This window comes from Megalobrama amblycephala, linkage group LG12 (genome assembly GCF_018812025.1).
Source record: "Megalobrama amblycephala isolate DHTTF-2021 linkage group LG12, ASM1881202v1, whole genome shotgun sequence".
Classification (NCBI taxonomy): domain Eukaryota; kingdom Metazoa; phylum Chordata; class Actinopteri; order Cypriniformes; family Xenocyprididae; genus Megalobrama; species Megalobrama amblycephala.
In genome coordinates, this window is record NC_063055.1 from 20184504 (window position 1) to 20212368 (window position 27865).

Below are 27865 nucleotides of genomic sequence, written 5' to 3' on the forward strand. Positions count from 1 at the left end.
AGTTCATCTTTATCTCACATCTGTATCCTGACGTGAAAAGGGCTTTTTTGCCGAAAAACAACACGATATTTCGTACGTTTGAGAAATCTTAGCTAGCTAATGCGGTATAGTACCTCCCACTTTGGCTTCTACAGGCCAATCCTTGTCAGCACAATGCATATGTTGGGGGAAGGCATTGGGGTGGTGTGGGGATTACCTTCTAGACTGGGGAATAGCGAGGTCTCCGGGACCAAGGTACAAATAAGGTAGGACATACTTGATTGTTTTAAAAGCACGTTTCGATTTGTTAGATTCTATGAAGAGTCGCGGTTCTGCTAATCAGAAATCCTTCGTATGTTTCATGGCCTCGTACAGTTTCGCTTCATGTGAGCGACCATTACAGATACACAAAGACATACTGACAAAGGCAACCGGTCTTAATACAATGAGAACACGGATATGGTTTATGAAAAAAAGTGTTTGCGTTATTTGCAAGCATATTTTGCGCTGCATGTTTACGTTTACGTGTAGGTTAAAGCGACTTGCAAAGTTAAAATCATACAAATGAAGTAAACATTTGTCTCGTTAGCGTTAATCCAGTTGTTTTGAAAGGGTTCACAAAGACAACAAGGAGTCATTGTTAAAAAATCGCATGCTATAAACACTACAATTCGATCATGTCATTTCACAAATAAATCAACCATTAAACATCTAAATATATGCTACCGGTTTTGTTTAAAATTCCACGTGTTTCTTTCATACTTTAATTTAGATTTCGTGTGCCTATTGTTTGCGATCGACGGTGTATCAAGTTGTCACCAGTTAAACCTGTAAAAAGTGAAAGCTACTTTTTAAGCGTGCTGCATTCGCGGCAAAAATTACCCCGCGAGACTTTCGTAAAGTGGGGAGGAGTTGTTTTACTCAACACACTGACGCAAGAGAGAGGCTGTAGTCTTTTTAGTTTTGAGGAAATGCAACATGGCTCGGACTAGTTGGGCTACTTCAAAATATAAAACCTTCAGTAAACCTCATAGCTTTTAGATAAACCTCACAACTTGTATATAATATCCATCAGAGAGTAATTTTACGTTATGCATCTCGTGTCTGAGAGTAATTTTGCATTATTTCTTATGCATTCAAATTTCAGCTTCAATCCTCATCCAACTTGACACTTTAAATAATTCTCTCTCTCCTTTTAACAGACACACAAAACCTATATAGGTTAACAAAAGTTACTTTATTACTGGTTTAGTGTCATACCTTACTCTGGTCTAAGAAGTGTAAGACAAAACTACAAATGTGCAATGAAATTAACTTATGATTTATTGCTTCTGAATGTTTTTTCATGTTTTGCTATTTTGTAAGAAAAATATTTTTATTTTGTGTTATGAAAGCATAAGATGGCTACAAATGTTAGTCTGGACCCTAATAACCCTGATGACAAGTGCAGTCGCATTGAGGTTTTGGCCTGGATCAACGAAACCCTACACACTAACTTTACTCATGTGGAGCAATGTCGTTCAGGTACTATTTTTATTTTTTATTTTATTTTTTTATTAATGTCTTTGTTCATGTTATCTGAATTACATGAATCTTTCTTTTCTTTTTCTTTTCTTTTTTAGGTGCGTGTTTTTGCCAGCTTATAGACTTGCTCTTCCCAGGGTCCATTGACATGACCAAAGTCAAGTTTGAGTCCCAGAAGAGGTCTGATTTCATGCAGAACTACAGTCTTCTCCAGACATCTTTCCGGAAATTAGGCATAACAGAGGTCAGATTCACCTTAATGTATTCTATTAATCCCATTAATCCTCCTGCATATAAAATTGTGAATGTTGAAGGTTTTACGTGCAAGTTTATTTTTCTTATGTTGTTGCTATTCTGTTTAATCCCATAAGTGCTGCAGAAATTATATGCTGGATCTTTAAATGTGAATCTTATGTAAGAATATAACATGAGAAGTATGTTGTTGTCTGTCAAGATCTTTACAGTACATTGATTTTCTCAAGTTTTGATGTTTCTTTCAGTCAATCCCTGTGAAGGAGCTTCTCACAGGAAAGTTTAGACCCAATTTCACCTTTGTGAAGTGGTTCAAGAAATTTTTCCATGCCAATGAGAAGCAAGGGAGGGAGTACAACCCAGTTGAAGCTCGTAATGGTCAGGATATTGTACAGGTAGATGACGCTGTTAAGTCTCCAAAATCCTGGAAAAGTCCATATGAATCTGGTAAGTTCTGTTTTGTATTTTAATTGATGACTTTGAAATATTTTATTCAATTCTTTTCCCCTCAGTCATGGAAAAATAGAAAATTCAGTCTGGGAAATCATCATTGAAATGCATACACTGATGTAAATTGTTTTTCATTTTATACAGGCAGAGTAAGAGATGAGTCTGATAAAGACATGGATTTTAATGGAAGGAGGCGATCTGTGACTTGTGATCCTAAATGGCAAAGAACCTTTAAATGGTTTAAACCTAGTCATCTGGGAGACAACTACGCTTACTGCACATTGTGTGACCATAATATCGTCCTACATGCAGGTTTTTATGATCTGAAGCGACACCAGCAGACTCAAAAGCATATGAAACATGAGCGGGGAGGATTAAATTCATCTAGGAAAGTGTCGATTGAGGACTCTATTTCCTGTAGTGATACTATGCTGCTTTTCATTCAAAACCATTGCCTCTCCAGTTTACCCTCAAGGATCACCAAGGTCTCCCAACGTACTGCAAAATACATCCTCGGACTAGAGTATCCAAAGGACATTGTTTCTGCTTGTAAGCTGAACCCGTTCTGTATCTACATATATGGGCAGGTACCACTTGAAGCAGAGAGCGACGAAAAGACCTCCTGCCATGTGGCGCTCGTGGGCTTTTTTGAGGAAAAACAAGCAAGGTACTGTATCCGTCTCCTTGATGTCTTTCAGGCTGAAGACTCCAGTTCTGGATGTTTACTCAATGTCCTCCAAAAGTTTGAGCTTCCTGCAAGCAACATGGTAGCTTTCTATGTTAATGATGAGGAACAGACCTCAGGAAGTGTTGTGTCTCAAATTCGGGAGCTTAACCCACAGGTGATTGATCTTGGTGGACTTTACAGCATACCTGACTCTGCCTGCAATGCTGGCCTAAAGGCTTACTCCAGTCAGGTTCATGAACTCATTGCCAACATCTACGAACACTTCTCCACGTGTTCCACCAGCAATGACAACCTCAAGGCGCTGTTTGCAGGCATTGATGGGCTAAAAGACACCAGCGCACCCCTTTCACACAGTTGTGAGGAGTTTTGTTTGCTTGTTCAAAGGATGCTTGGAATGTGGAGTGATTTGGTATCATACTTTACTTCCTGTGATGAAAATAATGATAAAGCTAAGCATATTTGTTCACAGTTGGAGAACCCTAAAATTAGGGTTACCTTGATGTTTCTAGATCACGCTCTTGGACCACTCCGTGCCTTTGGGCAGCACCTGCAACAAAGCAAAGGCTCTGTTCGTGCTGATCTTGTCCAAATCCTTCGAGAAGCAAGTGGGCTCCTACGTTCGTATGCCTCCAGCTTTCTTCGCCCTCAAGCAGTCATACGCTACCTGAAAGAACGAGACTCAACCATCCTGGAAAACTCAACACTTTGCCTTCCTGCTTCTGAGCTCAGTCTGGGTGGGGTGGTAGAAGACTTCATCTCTGCCAGAGAAGAGGAATTGTCAGATTCCTTGAACGCATTTCATGATGAGTCTTTAAAGTTCTACCAAACTCTTACGACCTCCATCGCTGACAGTCTCCCTCTGAGTGATAGTGTCTTGAGGGGAATTTCACAGCTTCTCAGCCCAGCAGGAAGGCTAAAGGTCACAGGAAAGAATATAGTTGACCTTGCTTTACAATTTGGCATCTGCTCCAAACCGGAGGATTCTGCTAAGCTCACTGATGAGTTTTTGGAGTACCAGCTTGTTGAGGATGAAGATGACGCATCTTCTACCCTTTCTCTGGAGCGATACTGGTGTAGTGTGCTTAAGCCTTTTCCACCAGAATCCATTTTTAAGAGACTTGTCCTCTGTTTTTTGGTTTTGCCCTGTCCATCTCTTGAAGCAGAAAAGATCTTTGCTCAGGTATAGAATACAAGTCTATTGCTCTCTCTAATGATTGTTCTATCTGTATCAATTAGTTCTGTCATGTGTTTAAAATGGTTTTTCTTACACATAGGCTGTTGAAAATGGCGATGCTATTCATTTGGAGGATAGTTCAAGTGAAAGTGACAACGATATAGCAAAGGAGCTGGATTCCAATGATGACTCCTCCGTAGAGCAAACTGACGTCAAGATTTCACCCATCAGAAATGGGAGGAAGAAAAAGGTCAGAAGCAGCACATCAGGTAAGTTATCCTAAAGTTTTTTTTTGTTGTTGTTGTTGTTTGTTTGTTTTTAAGGCGAAGCATAGACAATCATTGGTGAAAAATTTGCACCAAAACAATTCACAGTGAGAATGATGTATATATTCTCAGCCTGCAACAATAGTTGGCACACCTGGAAAATATGCACACAGACAAATAACATGACATTTAACAAATAACTTTTTGAATTTAGGAAAATTGTGCTAGCAACGTAAGGGCTGCTACTATAGTAAGGGCTACCACCTTTGAGAAAGAACTAAAAACTTGACAAATCACTGTTTTTTTCGAGGTTCATGGCATTAAATCTGAAAGATAAAGTTGTGTTGCTGCGAAAAAAGTGTGGATCAGATCAGATTGGATTAGATCAGCAATGTCAGATCAGGCTGACAATGGCTTTTCCATTCTTAATTGTGAGGAGCAGCTCAGTGGCCACTGCCAGTACCACAACAGTCTGCTGCCAATATTTTCAAATTTTCTGTCCATTGATGTGTCACGAAGCTTATGCAGAGCAGCTAAATGTGTGGTTATTGGCCAGAATAAGCTGCAAAGTGAACCCAACCTTAAGCCAACAACCAGAGGTCTAGCTCTGCAAGAGTAATATCTGGATCTGCATTGTCATAAAAGTGGGTTAAGTTGTACAAACATCTTCCAGCTTGCATGCAATCAACACTGGTACTTTATTTTGTTACGAAATGGTGGTGCTCAGATTACTATATTATTTTCCCAATTAATTGTCATGGATTAATTTAGTGCTATCAAATAACTTACATAGTAAGTACAATAAAATGATCAAATTGTAATTTATATTAATGTTTGTTTAGTGCAGTTAAAGCTCTATCCAGTCAGATCCAGCAGAGGCTGGTTAGATTGATGGAAACAATGTGCTGTTTTCCAGAGACGGTTCAACACTCAAACGCAGTGAAGCCGTGTGTGGTGCGACTGGAGAAGATCACCAGTCAGAGAGGTGTGAATGAAATGCTTAAGACCAGTTTAAGAGGTTCTAGAGCAGCTATAGAGTAATGCTTTACAGTCTCTCATTCGCTTCTCCTGGTGGCAAAAGTCTGTTGGTCTGAACTTTCTTCCTTTGTCTCGCTTCACTCTAAATGCTCAAGAAAGTTGCTCCAATACATTGAAATTACAAATGTACATGCTCTATTTGTCTGCGCTCAAAGTAATGTTAATTATTGCTATTAGTGTTACTTGTTTAGGCACCTCAAAATAGATACATTCATACCTGACTTCTTATCGATTTAACTGTTTAAATGTTATTTTCCTGCAGAAATGGACTTAAAGAAAGATGGAGCCAGTGACGACGCTAACACATTACAGGAGGTAATATTAGCTGGGAAACAACTGTGGCTGAGAAACAACTATTAAATATTTCAAGATTTGTATTTAACCAAGGAATTAATTCCTGAGTGTCACTTTGAATAGTGGCCAGATTGATGCTGATACTGAGAACAGGGTGGCTGATGAGGGAAGGGGGAAAAAAACCTTACTTTCCCCAAACTTTTGAACAGTAGTTATATAAGATTTTGACTAAGCTGTTGGTAGAACTTGGATTGACATAAAGGGGAAACCAATACTATGGGTAATGCATAAATGGTTTTTAGCTGTACTAATGATCGGGCCTGGTAAAAATATCGGTCTATCACTAATTATTGTGTTTTACTGATCAAGCTTTTCTGCCAAAGTCTCTTCATTGAACATGCCCAGAGTAGTGAATACTTTTGCTGAATACTATCTTACATTGTATTCTTGAGATGATAAAGCGAACCATGACTGATTAGGTCAACTTTACTTATCACATGAAAAAAAGCATCGGTACACACAAACACATCAACCATATCATCACACTAACCTCTCTTGATTTAACTTCTTTCTTTCCTTCTCTATATATCTGTACTTTAGGGCCCTAATACTGATTACTTCACTTTAGGAGTCATGTGATCTTAGTGATGGTGTGTGTAATTTGTATGCATATGTATGGGTCTATAGGGCTCTGTTAGAGGAATATACGGTTGGGAGAGCAGCTTACGGCAGAAACCACAGGCACGTACAGTCTTTCAGGCCGGTGCAGGCACCTGGAGCAAACCAGTGAACCCAGACAAGGACAGCAAGCCAGAGGTGGTATGTACCTGCCCAGGTCAAGATTCAGTGCTCTGTCTGGCTTATCGCAGGTGTAGAGGGTCCACCTCTCAGTTTCGTCCCATTCATGCTCTCTGTATTACATTGAGCTGTTTTCATAAGGAATAGATGCTGCTTCATAAATGTGTGCATGAGTCCTGTGGTTTCTTTTCCGGCTGGTAGATTAGTCTTTAGAGTCTTCATCTTCCTTGTAGCTATGTGTCCTTGTCTGTTTTTTCCTCTGCAGTTTCAGTGCTAACATTCATAACATCTTCTCCATGGTGTTTAAATAGTGTCTTGTTGTTTATTTTCATTATGCTGTGCTGGTATTGTGAAAAGTGCTTTACAAATACATTTAAATTCATTGTGTGTAGTGTTATGCATGCTGTACTTATACACTAACATACATAAGAAAAACAGAAATGCTTGTGTATAAAGAATACACATCTTTTCATGTGGTATCAATTACAAATGATTATAAAGTTAATCACTTCTAGCTTCAACAAGACTTTTAGCATTGTAGAAGCTTGCATACAGGCAGATCAGCAGGAGGCTTCATTAAAACTGGGTGTTATGTGTGTGCGTTTTCCACACAAAATGTTTACTGTCTAATTGCACTCACTTTAGACCGTTTTATTAATTGTAGGTGAAGAACAGTGCTCGGTCTTCTGCATCAAATTCGACACCGAGCCCCAGATCTGGAAAAAGAGAACAAGCATACCAGGTATGTCTTCTAGGTTTCTAAATTTCTTTAACATCATCACACACTTGAACTATATTAAATAAACTTCAGATGTGTGTCACATGATCTTCATCGATTTATTAACCAACGTTTTTATATAAAGTAAATGATCCGTGTCACTGCAAACGTTCTATAAAGTCTTTTAATTACTTCAGGATGTGATTTGAGTGATCTGATCAACAAATGTTTTAAACAGTTTTTACTCTGGATTTGGTACTGTCCATTTGTGGTTGGAGCATCTGAGATTGAATACAGTAAATAGTTGAATATAGTAAATAGTTATATTATCCTAGTTTTCTTTTGATTTGCTCTGACAGTCAGACGTGTTGAAGTAATAATCATCCTGCTTGTACAGTCATTTCTTAGTTGATATAATTCAACCATTGACTCTTTGTTTCCCTGTGCAGGATGGGAAGGGTTATTCCATTGGAGAGCTGGTGTGGGGAAAAGTGAAGGGCTTCTCTTGGTGGCCTGGACTGGTGGTGGCGTGGAAGGGCAGGACGCTTCCTGTGTCTATGAGGCGCGTAGAGTGGTTTGGAGATGGCATGTTTTCAGAGGTTCGGAGATTTTACTCTCACTCTTTCTCCTGATTCTCGTCAGAGAAACTTTTTTTTCCTGCATTCTTCAAAAGTTCTAATATTTCACACTGAAGCATGCTTCTCTTGTTAATCTTAGATTCATACAGAGGGACTGTTGCCCTTTTCTGCATTTGCAAAGTGCTTCTGTAGTAAATCGTATGAAGGTCTACCTACCTACAAGAATGCCATCTACCAAATCCTGGAGGTACAGTGAAAAAGATATACTTATTTAACCTATTTCAACTAGGGTTGGGAATTGAGTACCAGTTATTCTTATTGTAATATTGCATTGTTGTTCATGTGTAGTTGGCAGGGGAGCGCTGTGGGAAAACTTTCCCCCCCACTGAGAAGAAAGGTGAAGAAGTGAAAGTCATGCTAGATTGGGCATTTGGAGGCTTCCAGCCCATGGGTCCTGATGGCTTTTTGCCTCCTGGAGGTATGAACAAAATCTAAAGTATATCTGTAATTGGGGAAAAAAAGGTGATTGACAGCAATTTTGAAAGTTCATAATGGGCCTGTTTACACCTGGTAACTTCATGCATTTTTACTGATTGGATAGCTGTCTGATTTATTAAAATGTTTCCATTTACACTTGACCACATAAATGTGTTTCCTTGGCTTATCATAGTAGCAACTTTACATGGCTGCTCACTCTAACTCTCAATGTGAGCTATTATTAGGCACATATTGAAGTGTTTGTGCTGAGTGTGGAAGCAGAAGTATTAACGCGCTTGGCTTATTGCAAGACGTGGAGGCGCCGGTGCGATCACTTGCATTTTTTTTTCCTGATAACAGTGGAAAACTTACAATAGTCTGTCATTTTTGGTCATACAGATAAGAGTAATACATCATTTAAAACTGTAAACTCACAATAACAAGAAAACTTTGTGCATTTGTACAATAAAGAAAACAAACAGAATGCGTTTTCTGCTGTCTCGGTCTCCCTGAACTGCTGCCCGTCACAGAAATAAAACGAAACTCGGCGTATAGGCTGCTTGCCTCACAGACATGAGAAATACATCTATAGAAAGATTGAAATGCCTACTTTTAAATGAACCAAACAAACTGCTTATGTAATCCATATGAAAAGTTTGTTTCTCTCTATAGGCGCGTTCACTGTACTGCGGAGATGACTCAGAAAACACTAGTTTATTAATAAATAATTAAAATGTCTCCTTGCTGTTTTTTCCCGACACATTCATAATCATTACTTTTGCCGGCGTTTTGCAGCAAGCTTTATGTGTGCACTTGAGCGTGGAATAGGCTATATTATGCCTATTTATGTTAAATGCTCATTATGGTTTAGTGTTCTCCTCAGTATGTATTTAAGTAATTCAATTAATATAAAGATTATTAAAGCTATTTGACGACCAGTCGCTTAAATGAACAACTAATAATCGACTAGAAAAATCTTTAGTCAGGGGCAGCCCTAGGTTTGATCAGATTTAAATCCAACTTGAAAGCCTTTCAGAGGGCAATTACACCTGGTATTTTCATGATCGGATAAACGCAAGAAGTGACCAGGTGTATCACGAAAATATACAATATAATAATTGTGTGACTTCAAAACGTGACTTCACATTGGTAAGAAACTTAGGTTTATTCACAAACCTTTCAAAAGCTGATAAGCAAAATGTTGATATGGATTGTTTAACAACAGTTCCCTCTGTTTTTCTATTTCACAGACAGCTCCACCAGTAATAAAACTGAATCGGATTCCTCTGTGTCTGATTATCAGCCTCCAGCCAAGAGGAAGTACATCAACAAGAGACAGTCAACTCAGGAGTACACCAGAGGTGAGTTGGATCTGCATAGAGGCCAGAACTTTGCATAAATCATAATAGCATAAATCATGTTTCAATCTCAGAAAACATTGAACTGCAAATTACTGACGTTTTTAAGTGTTTACATAATTTCGGTATGAAAACGTAACCCATGTTTATTCCTTTTCTTCTCAGAACAAATGGTCCATGAGGTATCTGTTAAAGGCAGAAACATTGAAGGTGAGTCACTTGTCTTATTTTAATTTCATTATATTCATAAATTGAGCTCATTAATGAAGCTATTCTAGGCCTCAACAATAATTTAAATGATAATTTTTCCTACTGGGCAGATCAGAAAACCTGGACATGCATGGAAATGCGATTTATTTTAAATTATGGGAATGAATAAAAATTAATAAAAGGTAATTGGAAAATTGTGGAAATATAGTTATTGATAAAAAAATTTAAAATATTTAGTTAAAATATAATATCTAAAATATTTAATTAAAATGTCCTTTTCTCCATAAAACAAAAATATAAAAAATATTTAAAATGTATCAATAAAATGTTAGGAAAATTCATTGGTCAAAAGCCATGGAAACCCTTTAGATTAAATTTCAATATTTTCACAGCTGCAACCACAAGAATTTTATTTTTTTATATACATATAATATATATATAGCAACTTATTTTTGCCTTTGTTCATTACAAGATAATTATACAGAATGTCTTTTCTCATGGCTTTTTCCCTAGATTTCTGTCTGTCTTGTGGAACTGGTAATGTTGAAATTTTCCATCCTCTCTTCAAAGGAAGCCTTTGTTTTAAGTGCAAGGTATGATTCAAATCTTGTGTCTTATCTTTTTAGTACTGAATCACAAAATTAATATGCTACTTGCTATTTCCTTGCCAGAATGTAATTTTCCATGTTCTATTGTGTTTTTGTGTAGGAAAACTTCACAGAGACACTGTACAGGTATGATGATGATGGCTATCAGTCATACTGCACTGTGTGCTGTGCTGGACAAGAGGTCATTCTCTGTGGAAACGCCAGCTGCTGCAGGTTTGAACTAAAACTTATGTAAACTTAAACCTAAATGTCATGCTAACCATCAAAACAGGTTGTTTTACCATCTTTCTCTTTTTTTCACTCTGTTCAGATGTTTCTGTAAAGACTGTCTGAATGTGTTAGTGGGACCGGGGACATTCGATAAGCTAAAGGAGGTTGACCCATGGAGCTGTTACATTTGCCTGCCCTCAAAGTGTTACGGTGTGCTCAAGCTCAGGCCTGACTGGAGTGTTCGTGTCCAGGAGTATTTCGCCAATAACAGTGCCTTTGAATTTGTGAGTGTCCATCTTATTCTTCTCATGTTAGATATCCAAGTAGTCCAATATGTATTTTGCAATATATGCTGCTATTTTTAATGTACCATTCAAAAGTTGGTAGTTTTTTTTTTTTAAGCTTAAGAATTCTGCATTTATTTGATCAATAATACAAAACAAAAATACAGTAAAAACACTAATATTGTGAAATACTGTTGCAATTTAACAACTGTTTTCTACTTAAATATATTTTTAAATTCCTGTAATGACAAAGCTGAATTTTCAGCACTCATTGCTTCAGTCTTCAGTGTCACATGATTCTTCAGAAATCATTATAATATACTGATTTTATGCTCAAGAAATATTTATTATCAATGTAGAAAACAGTTGTACTACTTAATATTGTTGTGAAAACTTGATGAATAGAAAATGCAAAAAAACAACATTTATTTATCTTTTGTAACAATGTAGAAGTTTTTACTGTCTCTTTTTCAATTTAATGCATCCTGGCTAAATAAAGTAATTTCTTTCAAAAGAAAATAAAAATGTTCTGACCCCAAACTTTTGAATGGTCATGTATTTAAAAAAAAAAAAAAAAAAAAAAAAAAGGAAAAGCAGAAGGGTGTATTAATACGAAGAAAAAATGTTTTTGTCCTTGGTTTAGGAGCCACACCGAGTGTATCCTTCTATTCCAGCTCCTCAGCGTCGCCCAATCAGAGTCCTCTCCCTGTTTGATGGGATTGCAACAGGTCTGCTCACTTAAACATTATAGGAATATTTCCAGCCAAAAATTAAAAATCTGTCATAATTTCAGGATATTCTTCAACAATTCTTCTTTTGTGTTTTGCAAAAGGAAATAAATTCATACGGGTTTGGAATAACATGGGGGATACAATCCATTTAAATCCTTTTATTTCAAAGGAAATACTGAAACAACAGCACTTATTTTTTTGGCTTTGTTTACCTTAAGGTTTGTGCTATAGCAATGCATTGTGGGAGTTGAAGACAAAAACAAGGGTGATTTGTTTTTGTCTACTTTATTTATTTATTTTTTTTTTTTTTTTGTTTTGCAGGCTATTTGGTTTTAAAAGACCTGGGCTTTAAGGTGGAACGCTACATTGCATCTGAGATCTGTGAAGACTCTATTGCTGTCGGGATGATCAAACATGAGGGCAAGATTGAATATGTGAAGGATGTGCGCACCATCACAAGGAAACATGTATGTATAGAGCATTATAGCATGAACTATGAACTACTTGACATTATAGACATTCTTCAAGTAGTATAAGGAATTTGACACTTAACCAGATTTTAATAGCTAAACAATACTATTTTAAATACACTCTTCCTCATATCTTTCACTGTGACAAGATCCCTTTTAAAGTTTCCCGTTGTCACACAATTTTGTAGCTTGCCGAGTGGGGCCCATTTGACCTCCTGATAGGTGGAAGTCCGTGTAATGACCTGTCCATGGTGAACCCAGCAAGAAAAGGTCTTTTTGGTAATATATACTTTATACTACATTTAACAGAATTGTGAAGATTTAGTTAGATCTGAGCATGGTCTTTAGTATTAGAAGATATTTATATAACTCAATTATAAAAAAGTGATATTTTATTTCTCTTTTCTTCTTCCAGAAGGCACAGGTCGGCTGTTCTTTGAATATTACCGCATGTTAACCATGATGAGGCCAAGAGAAGATGACGATCGCCCATTTTTCTGGCTCTTTGAGAATGTAGTAGCGATGAGTGCCCACGACAAGGCTGATATCTGCCGTTTCCTGGAGGTAAAAACTTTTTTTTACGTACAGATGACACCATTGTCAAAACCGTCCTGTTCACACGAATCCGCAAATTATTATGCATTCCAGGCCTGTAGATGGCAATGTCACTTTGTAAAGAAACACTATGCGCCTATAGACTGAAAAAGTAATATGCATGTGCATGATGTCACCATTTTCACAAATTCGCATTTTTGTAGTTTTCGTGGTGATAACTATCATTTTCAAAAATGTGCATTTTCTGGCATACTTGCATCTTACCGAGATGAGCATGTTACTATTGATGGTTATGAATTCTCATGCATTTATCTGTTTCCAGTGTAATCCCGTGATGATTGATGCTGTGAAAGTAAGCCCAGCCCACAGGGCCCGTTACTTCTGGGGAAATTTACCTGGAATGAACCGGTATAAATGCGTATACACATCACACAATCACACATACCTGCAAAGCATAAGCATAACTTTTCTCTAAGTATGGAAATGTATGTGTATTCAGTAATAGATGGATGCATTCACAGACTAATCTGACTGAAGACTTGATTTTGTGTTTTTAGACCACTTCCTACTTCACTCACTGACAATGTAGATCTGCAGGACTGCCTGGAGGTTGGACGAACTGCAATGGTAAACAAATTTATTCTATCTTCTGACTTGATGACTTAAAGTTTTGCTCATGAAATGAAAGAAATGCACAAATGCATATTTTCATTTGCAGTTTCTGTTTACATTAGTCCTAGAAGGAAACCAATTTAAATTTCTTTCTTTTCTTTTCTTTTAACAAATTTGATTTATTTATTTATTTATTTATTTATAATAATGTTTTTTGTTTTGTTTTTTTAACTGTTTCATCAGTTCAACAAAGTTCGCACTATCACCACCAAGTCCAACTCCATCAAACAAGGGAAGATGGGACCTCTGCCGGTCACCATGAATGGAAAAGAGGACTATCTTTGGTGCACTGAAATGGAGAGGTCAGATATAAATTTTTGTAAATCAGTGCATTTGCTTACAAAGCTGCATTAAAGCTTGTTGCTTTTGACAAAATGACTGACATTTTATTCCTGTCTGCACTTTCAGAATATTTGGGTTCCCAAAGCATTACACAGATGTGAATAATATGGGGCGGGGACAGAGGCAGAAGGTCCTTGGGCGGTCCTGGAGTGTTCCCGTGATCAGACACCTCTTTGCCCCTCTGAAGGATTACTTTGCTTGCGAGTAAAGCCATCGTCTGGTCCAGGCAGCACTGGCACTGGAGGTCCAAATCAGTCTCTCACATAAATGAATTAGATTTTTTTTTTTTTTTTTTTTTTTGTAAGGTTTCTGCAGATTCTGACCTCACAGAATATTGTCAATTTTTAATGTCACATTTGTTCTAAATGTTCAGATTAGTTTATTTTTAAATCCCGAACAGTGATCCTTGGAATGCACAGACACTTTTGGATCGGATTTCAAACATCATAAGTACTGTCGTTTTTAACTTGTGTGCTTTTAGAGTGATTTAATGCTGAAGAGCGCTACACGATTCTCCACCCACTACCTCAGTGCCATTCTGTGATTTGGTTCATTCTCTGTAGGAATGCCGATTTATGCCTATTTATAATTTAATGAATAAGTTAATATTAGTTCTGTTTAGTTTATCTAAAACCGTTTTTAACATAATGTCAGCTTTTTATATCACGTTTTTACATCAGAACTTTTCCTTGTTTAGGAATATAAACGTCCTGTTATTAAATATTGCATTATTTTTTTTTTTAATAATGATTGGCAATGTTGTCATTCCACGGTGCTATTTTATAATATAGAATGTTTGGCTACTGGACAACACTTAAATGTTTTCCTATTTAGCATCATTTATTTAATTGAAAGGAATGTTCATACACACCATAGATGACTTTTGGGTTACATAACTTGCATTTTAATTATAGGAATACATGCAATCCTATAATACACCATGTATTCAGAAGCACAAATGTTGTCTGTGCCATTTATAGTTTAGTGAAAGCCTTGGGCTGTTGATAGATTAGAGTTGACAATAGCCTTCCAAAGTTTTTGCCTTTTTTTAATAGTAACCTTGATCATTTTTAATCAATTTACAGTGTGATCCTACAGTTTTAGGACTACTTTTTTTGCCTTGAGCTAGCATTTTAGACCATACTATCACATAATTTTTACAATAGACAGGTCATGAATCCTTAGAAATAAGGTTGCAACACTTCAGTTCTGTTTGCCATTTTTACCCCATTTGTTACCTGTATGCACTTCCGATTTGAAACTAGCCTTGAGCTGATGGTCTAAAACTGTGGTCACTGCAGCATTACTTTGTTGTTTTTATTAAGGATTTAGCCTACCACAATATCTGTTTGAGAGTTAGTCACTGTGTTAATTATGAGGCCTTTTTATAGAACATGCAATGTGACCAAGAATAAGTGAATAAGTGCCTGCAAGTGGATAGGCTATATGTTTATGTAGGACAAATGTTGAAATGATTTTAACTGGCATGACTTCAGATTACACTAAAGGGAATCATTTTGGCTAGTTGCATTTCTCTAGTGCAAGTGTCTAAATTGCATCTTACCTTTTGAAAGTCAATACATTTTGTTATCACTTGTGGTCACTGAAAAAATTGTGAAATTAGGTGCTTCAGAATGTGTATAAATTGTTTTCTTTCTAGTTGTTTAGCATGTGTTTTCAGCATTATGCAGAAAATGGTGATTGTGGTTCTGAATTTGTCACTGGTCAAAGCTGATCTTCAGCTGTTGATAGTTTTCTAAAACATGATACCAACTGACTCAAACTTAAGTGATTAAATTTGAGTAAGGCATGGGCCAGCTTGTGTGTGTGTGTGTGTGTGTGTGTGTGTGTGTGTGTGTGTGTGTGTGTGTGTGTGTGTGAGCTTTGGTGAAAGATCAATAACTGGATTACATATGTCTTGATGCCTTTTGGATGTCTTATGTCTTGTAGCAAAGCTTTAGAAAATCCCAGTAAGATCTGTGTTGTTGATGTGATACATGTAATTGTTGTGAAATGATGGTCTGTGTGTAGTTTCGAGGTGCAGTATTGTCTCATTAGAAATAATAACTCCCTCAGGTCTTCAACACCAGCAGGCCTCATAGGACCATGATCTTTAATGTCACACTGATTATTTTTATTCAATACTTTGTGAACAGAATATACTATATATTTGTACCATTGGAATTGCCCTTAATACCTCTCTTTTCTGTTGAATGGGTCTTTCAATACCCATGTTTTCTGGTGCTAAATGAAATGCTAATTATGTCTGTAGCTCTAGGATGTTTTTCTTGAACTGATGATTGACAAGACAGGTTTTGTTTTAATAGCTTTTTGATATTTGCTATAGTCTGTTAGCCTAACTTTAATATTCCATGCTTGTACTAACATCAGTGATGAAAAATAAATTGCACCAACCATTTTTACCTGTCTTTCTTTTTCAATTGATACGTTAATTTAAGTTTTATCAACCCACAAAACTAAATATTTACGCCTGGTTTCACAGACAGGGTTTAGCCTTAACCAGGATTAGGCCTTAGTTCAATTAGGATATTTAAGTAACTTTTATAAACGTACACTTGAAAAAAACATTACTGATGTGCATCTTGAGACAAAACAAGGGCACTGACATATTTTAAGATGTCAGTACAAGTTGCTTTCAGATAAAACAGCTCAAACATGCATTTTAGTCCAGGACTAGCTTAAGCCTTGTCTGTGAAACTGGGGGTCAGTCTTCCAGATTAAATGTGATTTCTGCTTGCTTTGACTTAATATATTTCTGTTAGATTGTTGGTTTTGTAATGTGCTTAGAAGCAAGAAATTAAATATTTAAAAAAAAAAATACTTTAAAATTTAGTTTAATATTTAATAGATAATTAAAATAAACCTGGAAATATTAGGGAATTTTAAATTATGGGCTTAGGAATTAGAAATCATTTTTAAAAGTCTGTAGACACACACACACACACACACACACATACATACATACATACATACATACATACATACATACAGTCACTACTGACTAAATAATTTAGTTTTGCTCAGCTAAAAAAATATTTAATTGACTACATATTGCTCTAAAACTTGCCTCCAAGTATAATAATGTTGATGTCCTATTGGAAACATTAATATAATTAGCATAAATGTATTTGGTAGATTGGTAAAAAAAAAAAAAAAAAAAAAGCAATGTAAATGTATCTTAAATTTGTATATTTTACATGATTAAAAGTGTTTATACATTTATTAAAAGTTTAAATACATCTACACTACCGCTCAAAAGTTTGGGATCGGTAAGATTTTTAATGTTTTTAAAAGAACAAGGCTTAATTTATTTAATTAAAAATACAGTAAAAACAGTAATATTGTGAGAAATTATTACAATTTAAAATAACTGTTTTCTATTTGAATATATTTTACAAAGTAATTTATTCTCGTGTTGGCAAAGCTGAATTTTCAGCATCATTACTCCAGTCTTCAGTGTCACATGATCCTTCAGAAATCATTCTAATATGATGATTAGTTCCTCAAGAAATATTTGTTATTATGAATGTTGAAAACTTTTTTTTTTTTTTCAGGATTCAGTTCAAAAGAACAGCATTTATCTAAAATACAAAGCTTTTGTAACATTTTACACTACCGTTCAAAAGTTTGGGGTCAGTAAGAATTTTTATTTTTATTTTTTGGAAAAGAAATTAAAGAAATTAATACTTTTATTCAGCAAGGATGCATTAAAATCAATCAAAAGTGACAGTAAAGACATTTATAATGTTATAAAAGATTAGATTTCAAATAAACGCTGTTCTTTTGAACTTTCTATTCATCAAAGAATCCTGAAAAAATATTTTGTACAATTGTAAACAACAAATGTTTCTTGAGCAGCAAATTGACATATTAGAATGATTTTTGAAGGATCATGTGACACTGAAGACTGGATTAACGATGCTGAAAATTCAGCTTTGCCAACACAAGAATAAATTACATTTTAAAATGTTTTCAAATAGAAAACAGCTATTTTAAATTGTAATAATATTTTACAATATTACTGTTTTTACTGTATTTTTAATTAAGTAAATGCACCCTTGGTGAGCAGACGAAACTTCTTTTAAAAACATAAAAAATCTTACCGATCCCAAACTTTTGAGCGGTAGTGTGTGTGTATATATATATATATATATATATATATATATATATATATATATATATATATATATATATATATATATATATATATATGTATATATATATATATATATATATATATATATATATATATATATATAAAATGGTGGCTTTTATTTTTGTTGATAATTACTTTTATTTTGTTTGTTATATAGCCGGATGATGACTTTTATTTTGACATCTGTGATTAGTTACTAAGCTTCTGCTGTGGTTGCAGGCTTGCACCCCTTTTTCCAGCCTGCTGCAGAAGCGGCACTTTACGAACGACACGCCGGTGAAACTGCAGCCCGGTTCACTCACATCCCATCATAGTTTGGACTTTCAGAACCAAATGTAAGATAAAGGCATTAATTTGATCTGTGACACAGAAACACAGACAAACTGTACTTTAATGGTAGTTTTACTCACTTAGGGCGATACTTGCCTTTTAATATTGTGATTTAAATGTTCGACATTTAACGTTAAAAAGACAACGGTTATTACAAGAGCATGAACCGTTTATATAAACGATTAATAATTCTGACAGATTAACGTTTGTTTAAAACTTTAACATCAAAGCAGAGCGTTCAATCGGCATCCTTCAAAATTCACAAAAGACTAACTAAAACAAATAAGCCGTTTTTATTCCATGTGTAATGTGCTTGATTCAGACCAGAAATTGGATGGATATAAATAATCAGCCACACACTGAAGTGACATTAAGTAGGAAGTAAAGATGATGGTGATGCAGATGGGCTAAAGGGTGTGAATGTATGTTTAAGGAAATGAGCCTGAACTCTTTAACTCAACCTCTTTTTCTAGCAACTTCAGCGGAAAAGAGTTTCCATCAGCTTTAAATAATTGGTTTTGTCTGAGCCATGGCTGTGAACGTGTTCTCGACATCAGTGACAAGTGAAAACCTCAGCCGCCATGACATGCTCACATGGATAAACGAGTCTTTACAGATGAGCCATGCCAAGATCGAGCAACTGTGCTCAGGTCAGTGACCAGCTGTCTGGCCCCTTCACTTCATCCTCCCAACTTGAGTATCATTCAATTACTGAGATCAACATAAGGCCAGACTAGTTTGCATTTTGACCATAACGATGATATATAATAATGTTATAGTGGGATGTCATAAAATGACCTGACTGTTATTTGCATGCTAAATTTGTCTAGCAATATCTGGGGCACTTTAGTGAGGGAATGAACAGAGGTAGTACTGTGGAGGGGGGGGGGGGGATGTGAGAGGTTTTTTGTCTGGGTTGGGACTTTGTATGCCTTTTTTAAATGATTTTATATACTATTATTATTTGCTGACTATGTCTTACTAATGTGTTTTAAGGTGCTGCTTACTGTCAGTTCATGGACATGCTGTTCCCATCATGCATCCCACTGAAGAAAGTCAAATTCCAGGCCAAACTTGAGCATGAATACATTCACAACTTCAAACTTCTTCAAGCCAGCTTCAAAAAGATGGGTGTCAGCAAAGTATGTCAACTAGTTACATTTATTAGCACACAAATAATGTTTTCCGTTTTGCTACACAAAATTATTCATGATGTGCAATGTGTATTTTGAAACATCTTCCATCTCTTTGTAGATTATTCCCGTTGACAAGCTTGTGAAGGGCAAGTTCCAGGACAACTTTGAGTTTGTGCAGTGGTTTAAGAAGTTCTTTGACGCAAACTATGATGGAAAGGAATATGATCCGGCGGCAGCTCGACAGGGACAAGAAACGGCAGCAAATCAGAGTCCAGCAGCAGCAGCCACGGCTAACAAGCCAAGGAAACCTAGCGCAGGTAAGAATGGAGAACAAACAGGAAGTTCTCAATACCATTGCAGCCTTCTCCTACTAATATTTAATGGATAAGTATAACTTTTTTAAATACCAATTATTATCATCAGTTTTTTTGGGTTCATAAGGTCCTCCTAGAAGTATGTGGGACTTGCGTTATTGTCGGAAGCTAGCTGTCCTAATGATAACAGGTGCATGGCAGCTGCAGCTGTTATGGATTATGACCCCAGAATATGTGGGTGTGACTAAGTCATGCACCAGTGGGCCAGACGTACATGCTTTAGCTGTTTTTACATGTGTGAGAATGGCTGGAGCCTTACGATGCCTGTGCATGGATTTTTCTGTTTACTTCAGACACAGGCATCACACCTGCAGTCAAGCCAATGGCCCCTGTTGGTAAGATGTTGAGAATTACCAGTTAGTTAAAGCACATTGCCTGTTCACATTTCTACTCGGTTGCTTCACCTCTGGGTATTTTCTCATTCACATGATGGTGATTCCTACGTTTCCAAGTATTGCACATTTGAAAACAACAGTCATGCAGTTTGCAGTTGGGGCTACAGCACTTATTGATGAAATATTCTAGAAATAGGTTTTATTTTGATTATTTCAGCTTTAATATTGGAAGCATAACCATTTAAGAATTCATCCATTGCATTGAAAAGTAAATTCGAGGCTAGAATTGACCCTTATTCTCAAGGCTGGTTGTCATGTATAACAAGGTGATGGGTATCCTGTTGATGTTCAGCTCCACAGCGTTCAGCCGCAGCACCCAAATCTGCACCGAAGACGGCTCCAGCTGCAATGCGAGGTGCAGGAACAGGTGCTGGTGATGAAGAGAAAGGAGCACTTACTCAGACGGTAAGACTTCACAAGCAACAATAAATCAAGGCTTTAGCATTATATTTTCACTTTGTTCAGATGTTAATAATTTTATAATTTCAGATAAATGACCTGAAGGCCACCATTGCTGACATGGAAAAGGAAAGGGATTTCTACTTTGGCAAACTGAGAAACATCGAGCTCATCTGCCAAGAGAAAGAGGGTGAGGGTGATCCTACACTGCAAAAGATTGTGGATATTCTCTATGCCACAGATGTAAGTGTTTATCAGTGTTTAAAAATAATTTGAGACTTAACATTCTTCAGCACACTCAGTTCTGTTTTTTACCCCCCGTCTTTCAACAGGACGGTTTTGTAATTCCAGAGGATGAGGTGGGCGAACCAGAAGAGTTTTGAGCAATCAGGGGTGACCGTTTTTTTAAAAAATTGCCCCGTTGGACACTCAAATGCACATATTGGCTGATTTCTGCTGTTCTGCTGCACTTGCCTTTGGTCCATCATTTTGGACTTTGACTTTTGAATGTCTTTTTATTCAGGGAAGTTCTATACCTTGAATTTTCAGCTTTTTTTTATTGACCATCAAAACAAAATTATTTTTGTGAGTGAAAAATAAAGTACTTATCAAAGGCTGTTTGTATAAAGCAGTCCACTGAGGTCTGACTTGCCAATGAGTAAACGGACATGAGCAAGCAGTTCTGATTCATTCATTCTGTAGTTCCACCAGAGTATTGGTGTACTGCAGAGCTTTTGCTGTTATCTAGTTTCTGATCTGTACATTTGACTGCTTGTTGACCAGTTGTGAGTGAAGTTCACTTCCTCTAATAAGGTCTGAATCAGGATGTGTGTCAACCTTTTGCATTTCCCCTTACAAGCACGAGGCAATGAGGAACCGCTTAACAGTCATGAGAGGCTTAGGGTTTGAGTCAGATGATATAGCCCTTACTTGGTCTTAACTGGCCAAAGCTGTTAAGCTGCAAGTACCACCATCATCAGGCATTATATTATGCTAAATCTGACAAAGTTAGGTCGTTTCTTTAAACACGCTTTATTTTACATTGATGTGTGCTATGCATGTGCCATGTATTAAAGTCATATAATGCAAAAAAAACAAAACAAAATCTTAACTACGTTTGCATACAAGCAAAATGTGTTGTAAACCAGTCCGTATTTTATTATTAGGAAACACGAGTCATTTTTCCCATGGTTTTGACTTTCTGGGCATCTGAGAAACCGTGGGCTGATCATGACAAGGTTTGACGTCCAGCTTTTGGAGTCCAGGAACCTCCTCCCCTGCTTGAATCATGCGGAACACCTCTGGGAAAGAGAGAGACTGAGGCTCCGCCATCGCCTCCGCTGCATCCGACTCCTTCTTACGAACCACCTCCACATCATCCTCCTGCTTCTCCATCGGTTTATTTACTCCCACAGCTCTGTTTAAAACAATTCAAAGCAGTTCGTTACGCACTTCACTCCTCTTTAGTGATCAAATGTGATGCTCTGCAACATCACCGACGTACCTGCTATTAACGGAAACTTTTACATTTCAGTAAATTGTTGTTCATGCAAACCAGTTTTACTTTCAAGAATAAGACATTTAAAATCTTTTAAATGCAATATGCATGTAAAGTAGATCTGTTAGCACTTAGTTATTTATAAAATGTAAGTAAGTGTTACTGATATGAAATGCTCAATTTTAAGGAATCATGACTTCTGCGTTTGACTTCCGGATACGTCTCTCCAATCATGGATTTTAAAATAAAAGTCCCTCACTCAAAAGCACTACATGTCGCGTCAACATTAACTTTCCCCTTAGCGTTTTTTAGTTGCCAGCCACCACCAGCATAACATTTTTGGCCATTTTAATAAAACTTTCATGGCCCCCAGAATATTTTGTTGTATGAATATCTGAATATGCAATATATCGAAAGAAAGAACTGAGCCTCTGCTTAAAATAAATAAAAAACGGGGATTCTCTATTTTTTTCAATAGTTGCGTAATAGTGCCCCCTACCGTATAACTGTGAAAACACTGAAAGCCGGAAAATTCCGTCAATGCACTTAAAGGGATAGTTCACTCAAAAATTAAAATTCGGTCATCATTTAGTCACCCTCAAGTTGTTTCTAACCTGTATGAATTTCTTTCTTCTGCTGAACACAAAAGAAGATATTTTAAAGAACCAAACAGTTGATGGGCCCCATTGACTTCTATAGGGGAAAAAAATACTATTGCACTATGGCAGTCAATAGGGTCCATCAGCTGTTTGGTTCTTCAAAATATCTTTTGTGTTCAGCAGAAAGAAATTCAGGCTTTGAACAACTTGAGGGTGAGTAAATGATGGCCGAATTTTCATTATAGAGTGAACTATCCCTTCAAAGCTAAATTTTGTTTGTTTTAGATTCCTCCTCTATAACTCCAAATTTATATTATATGACTCAGACTGTCAACCTTTAAGTACAATTCATGTTAAATTTTTTTTTTTATCAAGTGGGCTATAATTTCTTAAAAAATCTAGTAATTATTTCTAAAAAAATTTCTTCTTCTGTGAAACATGACCAATGACTGAAATTATATTATATAGACCTAATTTAAAATAAATTATAAAATTGTAAAATGGCAAATAGAGAACTGTTTGCTACATATTTCATCAATCCTTCAAATATAAAAATGTTTATACATTTCCAATAACGTATTTCCAAACGTAAAATAATACAAGTTTGTCTGAGACTTGTGTCCAGACTTGTGGGAAGATGGACTTGGCCCTCTACCTGCGCCCTACCTGTGTTTAAGTCAATCATTAATAAGTGAGCTCAGAAAGACATCACTTAGGCAATAAGAAGCCACCTTGGTATAGATTTGGCATAACTACTTATAAACAATTGCCTATATATTTAAATCTTTCACTATTTCTGTACCACAGGGTTTTGCACTTTAATTGATAACAAATAAGCGTGTGTTTAATTTTTTGTATCCTGACATCTAAGGACTCCCAATCGAAATTCTAGTAGATTTCACTGAACAATGAGGAAGGAGGACAACTGCACGTTCATGGGAGGTGGGATCCCTTTGTCATCTGAGTTCTTTAAAGGTAAAAGATTTAACACAACATCATGATGAAAGGTGTAGATGTATCAACCCAAGCTCTGCTGTTTGCTGCTTATAACCCGTGTTACAATGCTAAATGTAATTTTTCCTGGATAATGACAGGAATGACAATACGCTGCAATGTAACATATGAATATGATTAAATGCTGTACAATTTGTATATGCAGTGAAAAAGATAACACAGATGAAACTGCTCATCAGTCAACAATATTTACAGAGCTATTTGAGTCAGCTAGCATTGTTCCCCCATTTTCCTCCTTATTTTTCCACTTGTTTCCAAGATTATTACCTTAAAATTACCCTAAAAGTGTGCCTCTGAGCTATAGGGGGATTAGATGAATGAATACCGGGATGAGAAATTATGTCTCTTTGAGTCAAAAAAAAAAAGGTTATTTATTGGCATCCATGGTTCCATGAAGAACATTTAATATCTATGGAACCTTTCAATTTCACTAAAGGTTCTTTAGATTATTAAAATGTTCTTTTGAGAACCCAAAATGGTTCTTCTGTGGCATCACTTTGAAAATCTTCTGTTGGAAGCTTTATGTTTAACTTTATGTGTTTTTGTTTGTTCTGTTTATAGTGATCAAGAACGATCTCTGGTTGTTCCTCCTTCCTGCTGTGTTTGCCGTACTGCTGCTAGCTCTCTTCATGGAGGAGATTGGCTTTTTTCTGCGTCATGTCCCCTCTCAGCGGCGTAGAAATCTCAGCCTATGGATCCTGGGAATATATCCAGTACAACAGCACCTTCTCGCTCAATTCATTCATTTCACGCCTTTAGTTACCTTTTGGTAACATTTTGTTTCTTTGACAGGTTTTCGGAATGACGTCTATCATTGCGCTATATGTTCCACGCTCCTCATCTCTGTGCAATTTCATTGCATCTCTGTGAGTGACTTTTGACTTCCACTGGTATTTTGTAAAGTTTTGTAATCTAATTGCACAATAGTGATCCAAATGGCCAGTCATATATGTATGGAATGTTTTATATTTCCTGGCAGATATCACTCCATTACGCTCTTGAAGTTCATGGGTCTTATCAAAGACTTCTTCGGTGGAAAGATCCGCATGCTGGAGGCTTTAGCAGGGGAGAAGGTGTCTCCAAACCCCTTCCCCTGTTGCTGCTGCTGCTGTCTTCCTCTTTTTGACATCAACAAGTACTTCATCACACATACGCCTGCGTAGATGTTTAACTTAATATTTAGAATAACAGGACAGTTTCTTTATAATGGTGGAATCCTAACCGTTTTTCCATCAGGACCAGTGTGGGGTGGATGATGGCAGCTGTTCTTCAGCTCTCTGTGGTCAGAACAATCCTGTTCTTCCTCACTCTTGTCCTCTGGACAGATGAACAGTATAAGTACGGGGATGTAAGTACAATACGCCATTGCTTTGAGCTCACTATAGTGTAATATTTATATATATACTTTTTCAGTTTAGGATCATTATGATTTTTTAAAAATGTTTTTTTAAAGAAGTCTCATATCCTTACCAAGGCTGCATTTATTTGATCAAAAATACAGCAAAACCAGAAATATTATTACAATTTTAAATAACTGTTTTCTATTTTAATATATTTAAATTTTGAATTTATTCCTGTGATGGCAAAGCTGAATTTTCAGCATTCTTCATTGTCACATGATCCTTCAGAAATCTTTCTAATATGCTGATTTGGGGGTTAGTATTTGTTTCAGCATAGGCGATCATGTGATTGGCATGATCAATTAAAGGTGCCCAAGAATGTTTTTTCACAAGATGTAATATAAGTCTAAGGTGTCTCCTGAATGTGTCTGTAAAGTGTCAGCTCAAAATACCCCATAGATTTTTTTTTAATTAATTTTTTTAACTGCCTATTTTGGGGCATCATTAACTATACACTGATTTTGGCAGCGCGCCGCCCCTTTAATTCGCCTGCTCCCTGCCACACAAGCTCTCGACTATATTACAGCACATTTACAAAGTTCACACAGCTAATATAACCCTCAAATGGATCTTTACAAGATGTTCATCATGCATGCTGTATGCATGCTTCGAATTATGTGAGTAAAGTGTTTATTTTGATGTTTACGTTTGATTCTGTATGAATTTGAGGCTATGCTCTGTGGCTAACAGCTAATGCTACACTGTTGGAGAGATTTATAAAGAATGAAGTTTTGTTTATGAATTATACAGACTGCACATGTTTAAAAATGAAAATAGCGACGGCTCTTGTCTCTGTGAATACAGTAAGAAACGATGGTAACTTTAACCACATTTAACAGTACATTAGCAACATGCTAATGAAACATTTAGAAAGACAATTCACAAATATCACTAAAAATATCATGTTATCATGGATCATGTCAGTTATTATTGCTCCATCTGCCATTTTTCGCTGTTGTTCTTGCTGGCTTACCTTGTCTGTGCACAGATCCAGACGTTAATACTGCCTTTCCTTGTCTAATGCCTTGAACATGGGCTGGCATATATGCAGATATTGGGGTCATACATATTAATGATCCCGACTGTTACGTAACAGTCGGTGTTATGTTGAGATCCGCGTGTTTTCCGGAAGTCTTTTAAACAAATGAGATTTACATAAGAAGGAGGAAGCAATGGGGTTTGAAACTCACTGTATGTCTTTTCCATGTACAGAACTCTTGTTATTTAACTATGCCGACGTAAATTCAAATTTTGATTCTAGGGCACCTTTAAATCTTTATCATTGACGGTCATTGCACCTAAGGTTTAGGAAAAAATCACATTCTTTGCAGAGCAAATTTGGTTTATTTTCTGAACGTGAATTTGTAATCTTTTTCAGGTTAATTCGGTTACTCTCAACATGTATGTCAATGCCATCATTGCCGTATCCACGTTTCTGTCCTTCTATGGCTACTTGCTGTTTTATAAAGCTACAAAAAGGGCATTGCCTGGATACAGTCTTCGAGCCAAGTTTATTTGCATCATTGTTGTCCTGGTCCTTTGTGGACTACAGAGTGGAATTCTGGAGACCATGGGTGCGCTGAATGTCATCCCCTGCACTCCTCCCTTCTCTGACCTGTTTCGTTCTCAATGTAAGAAATATAAAACGTCATCTTTGATTTTCCAAAAGTTTTGGGATCTGGAAACTGGAATACATCTGCTTTAATTCTGTAATGATTTTCTCTCATTTTTCTTTCTACAAGTAATCTACCACTATTCTGTAATTGTGGAGATGTTCTGCATCAGCCTCTTTGCACATCACACATTCCGGAAAGTTGAACCCTGTCAAGATGAGGGTGAAGAAATGGAGATTGATGTCATAAGAGTTCTCAATGAAAAGGCAATTCAGACAGAAGACGAGCTGCCAATTGCTGTGCAGCTCTCCTCTCAAGAAGATGAGCCATGCCATTCTAACCTTGGATATAACAGCGACAGTGAAGACAGCCTCTGTAAAATTGAACACGCACCACTGGACCGCTTCACTTTTCCCTTACAGCACAGACAACAAACTGCAGCACACTTGGAGAAAGTATATACTACACCACCTGAGAACTCCATGAGTGTGGAGTTGCCAACAATTACTGTCAGTGCTGAAATTAACCATATTGACAGTGGTGATGTTACTGTTGTATAGAAGAAAAAGAGAGAAAAATGTATAAATGTATAGTTTATTCCACTTTATACGTCTATGACTCCACCGGGCCCCAGGAAACTAAACAAAGAACAAGTGCCATTTGAATTGTAAACTCACCAGCATAGCAATTTTTTTGTAATCTTTAATATAGCACATATACAGTTTACTATTATTAGTACATTTAAATATAAAATTATTTATTACTGATTCCCAATAAACAAGGCTAAAGACTTGTAGAGGTAAGGTCTGTGGTAAACATAACTTGACAATACTTGGACATTTTGTTCTACAATGTTAACTGCACATACAACCCATGTTCTTATCTAGTTACAGTGGGTACGGAAAGTATTCAGACCCCCTTAAATTTTTCACTCAAAGGCAGTTCCTTTGACCTCATGATTCTCATTTGCTCTGACATGCACTGTGAGCTGTAAGGTCTTATATAGACAGGTGTGTGGCTTTCCTAATCAAGTCCGAATCAGTATAATCAAACACAGCTGGACTCAAATGAAGGTGTAGAACCATCTCAAGGATGATCAGAAGAAATGGACAGCACCTGAGTTAAATATATGAGTGTCACAGCAAAGGGTCTGAATACTTAGGACCATGTGATATTTCAGTTTTTCTTTTTTAATAAATCTGCAAAAATGTCAACAATTCTGTGTTTTTCTGTCAATATGGGGTGCTGTGTGTA

The 27865-nt window shown here is 36.5% G+C and overlaps 3 protein-coding genes and 1 long non-coding RNA gene across 10 annotated transcripts; 3 read left to right on the forward strand and 1 right to left on the reverse strand.

Annotated features, from left to right (window-relative positions):
* Positions 1-92: 92 nt before the first annotated feature.
* dnmt3ba (DNA (cytosine-5-)-methyltransferase 3 beta, duplicate a) lies at positions 93-16095 on the forward strand. Of its 6 annotated transcripts, none has more exons than XM_048209526.1 (26): positions 93-245; positions 1374-1503; positions 1602-1747; positions 2004-2202; positions 2350-4073; positions 4168-4336; positions 5250-5318; positions 5634-5686; positions 6353-6484; positions 7128-7205; positions 7631-7780; positions 7899-8006; positions 8108-8237; positions 9487-9597; positions 9760-9804; positions 10318-10397; positions 10513-10625; positions 10723-10906; positions 11550-11634; positions 11959-12104; positions 12296-12386; positions 12523-12671; positions 12985-13070; positions 13220-13289; positions 13518-13636; positions 13743-16095. In XM_048209526.1, exons 2-26 carry the CDS (start codon positions 1380-1382, stop codon positions 13882-13884), a joined length of 4503 nt encoding a protein of 1500 aa, XP_048065483.1. In that variant the 5' UTR covers positions 93-245; positions 1374-1379; the 3' UTR covers positions 13885-16095. The 6 variants fall into 6 exon arrangements, with proteins under 6 accessions (XP_048065483.1, XP_048065488.1, XP_048065486.1 ...); XM_048209528.1 differs by lacking the exon at positions 93-245 and adding an exon at positions 303-365; XM_048209527.1 differs by lacking the exon at positions 93-245 and adding an exon at positions 929-1089.
* Positions 16096-18030: 1935 nt separating this feature from the next.
* Positions 18031-21166, forward strand: mapre1a (microtubule-associated protein, RP/EB family, member 1a). 2 transcript variants are annotated; one of them, XM_048210071.1, is made up of 8 exons: positions 18031-18188; positions 18657-18833; positions 19180-19325; positions 19438-19636; positions 19987-20028; positions 20381-20493; positions 20578-20730; positions 20820-21166. In XM_048210071.1, exons 2-8 carry the CDS (start codon positions 18713-18715, stop codon positions 20868-20870), a joined length of 825 nt encoding a protein of 274 aa, XP_048066028.1. In that variant the 5' UTR covers positions 18031-18188; positions 18657-18712; the 3' UTR covers positions 20871-21166. The 2 variants fall into 2 exon arrangements, with proteins under 2 accessions (XP_048066028.1, XP_048066029.1); XM_048210072.1 differs by lacking the exon at positions 19987-20028.
* Positions 21167-21500: 334 nt separating this feature from the next.
* On the reverse strand, positions 21501-22450 carry LOC125279922. Its single transcript, XR_007187467.1, has 2 exons — positions 21992-22450; positions 21501-21904 (listed from the first exon to the last, which is right to left on the reverse strand). It is a non-coding gene; the product is annotated as an uncharacterized LOC125279922 (long non-coding RNA).
* Positions 22451-22785: 335 nt separating this feature from the next.
* Positions 22786-27618, forward strand: si:dkey-16n15.6 (organic solute transporter subunit alpha). Its single transcript, XM_048211400.1, has 7 exons — positions 22786-23559; positions 24160-24311; positions 24391-24464; positions 24578-24733; positions 24835-24946; positions 26377-26629; positions 26741-27618. Exons 1-7 carry the CDS (start codon positions 23493-23495, stop codon positions 27169-27171), a joined length of 1245 nt encoding a protein of 414 aa, XP_048067357.1. The 5' UTR covers positions 22786-23492; the 3' UTR covers positions 27172-27618.
* The last annotated feature ends 247 nt before the right edge of the window (positions 27619-27865 follow it).

Coding starts and splice junctions, on each gene's coding strand:
- dnmt3ba (XM_048209526.1), top strand. CDS start 1,380: ATGGCTACAAATGTTAGTCTGGACCCTAATAACCCTGATGACAAGTGC. Junction 5,687..6,352: donor ACGCTAACACATTACAGGAG/GTAATATTAGCT, acceptor ATGGGTCTATAG/GGCTCTGTTAGAGGAATATA. Junction 11,635..11,958: donor GTTTGATGGGATTGCAACAG/GTCTGCTCACTT, acceptor TTTGTTTTGCAG/GCTATTTGGTTTTAAAAGAC.
- mapre1a (XM_048210071.1), top strand. CDS start 18,713: ATGGCTGTGAACGTGTTCTCGACATCAGTGACAAGTGAAAACCTCAGC. Junction 18,834..19,179: donor GATCGAGCAACTGTGCTCAG/GTCAGTGACCAG, acceptor ATGTGTTTTAAG/GTGCTGCTTACTGTCAGTTC. Junction 19,326..19,437: donor AAAAGATGGGTGTCAGCAAA/GTATGTCAACTA, acceptor ATCTCTTTGTAG/ATTATTCCCGTTGACAAGCT.
- si:dkey-16n15.6 (XM_048211400.1), top strand. CDS start 23,493: ATGAGGAAGGAGGACAACTGCACGTTCATGGGAGGTGGGATCCCTTTG. Junction 24,312..24,390: donor GGATCCTGGGAATATATCCA/GTACAACAGCAC, acceptor TTTCTTTGACAG/GTTTTCGGAATGACGTCTAT. Junction 26,630..26,740: donor TGACCTGTTTCGTTCTCAAT/GTAAGAAATATA, acceptor TCTTTCTACAAG/TAATCTACCACTATTCTGTA.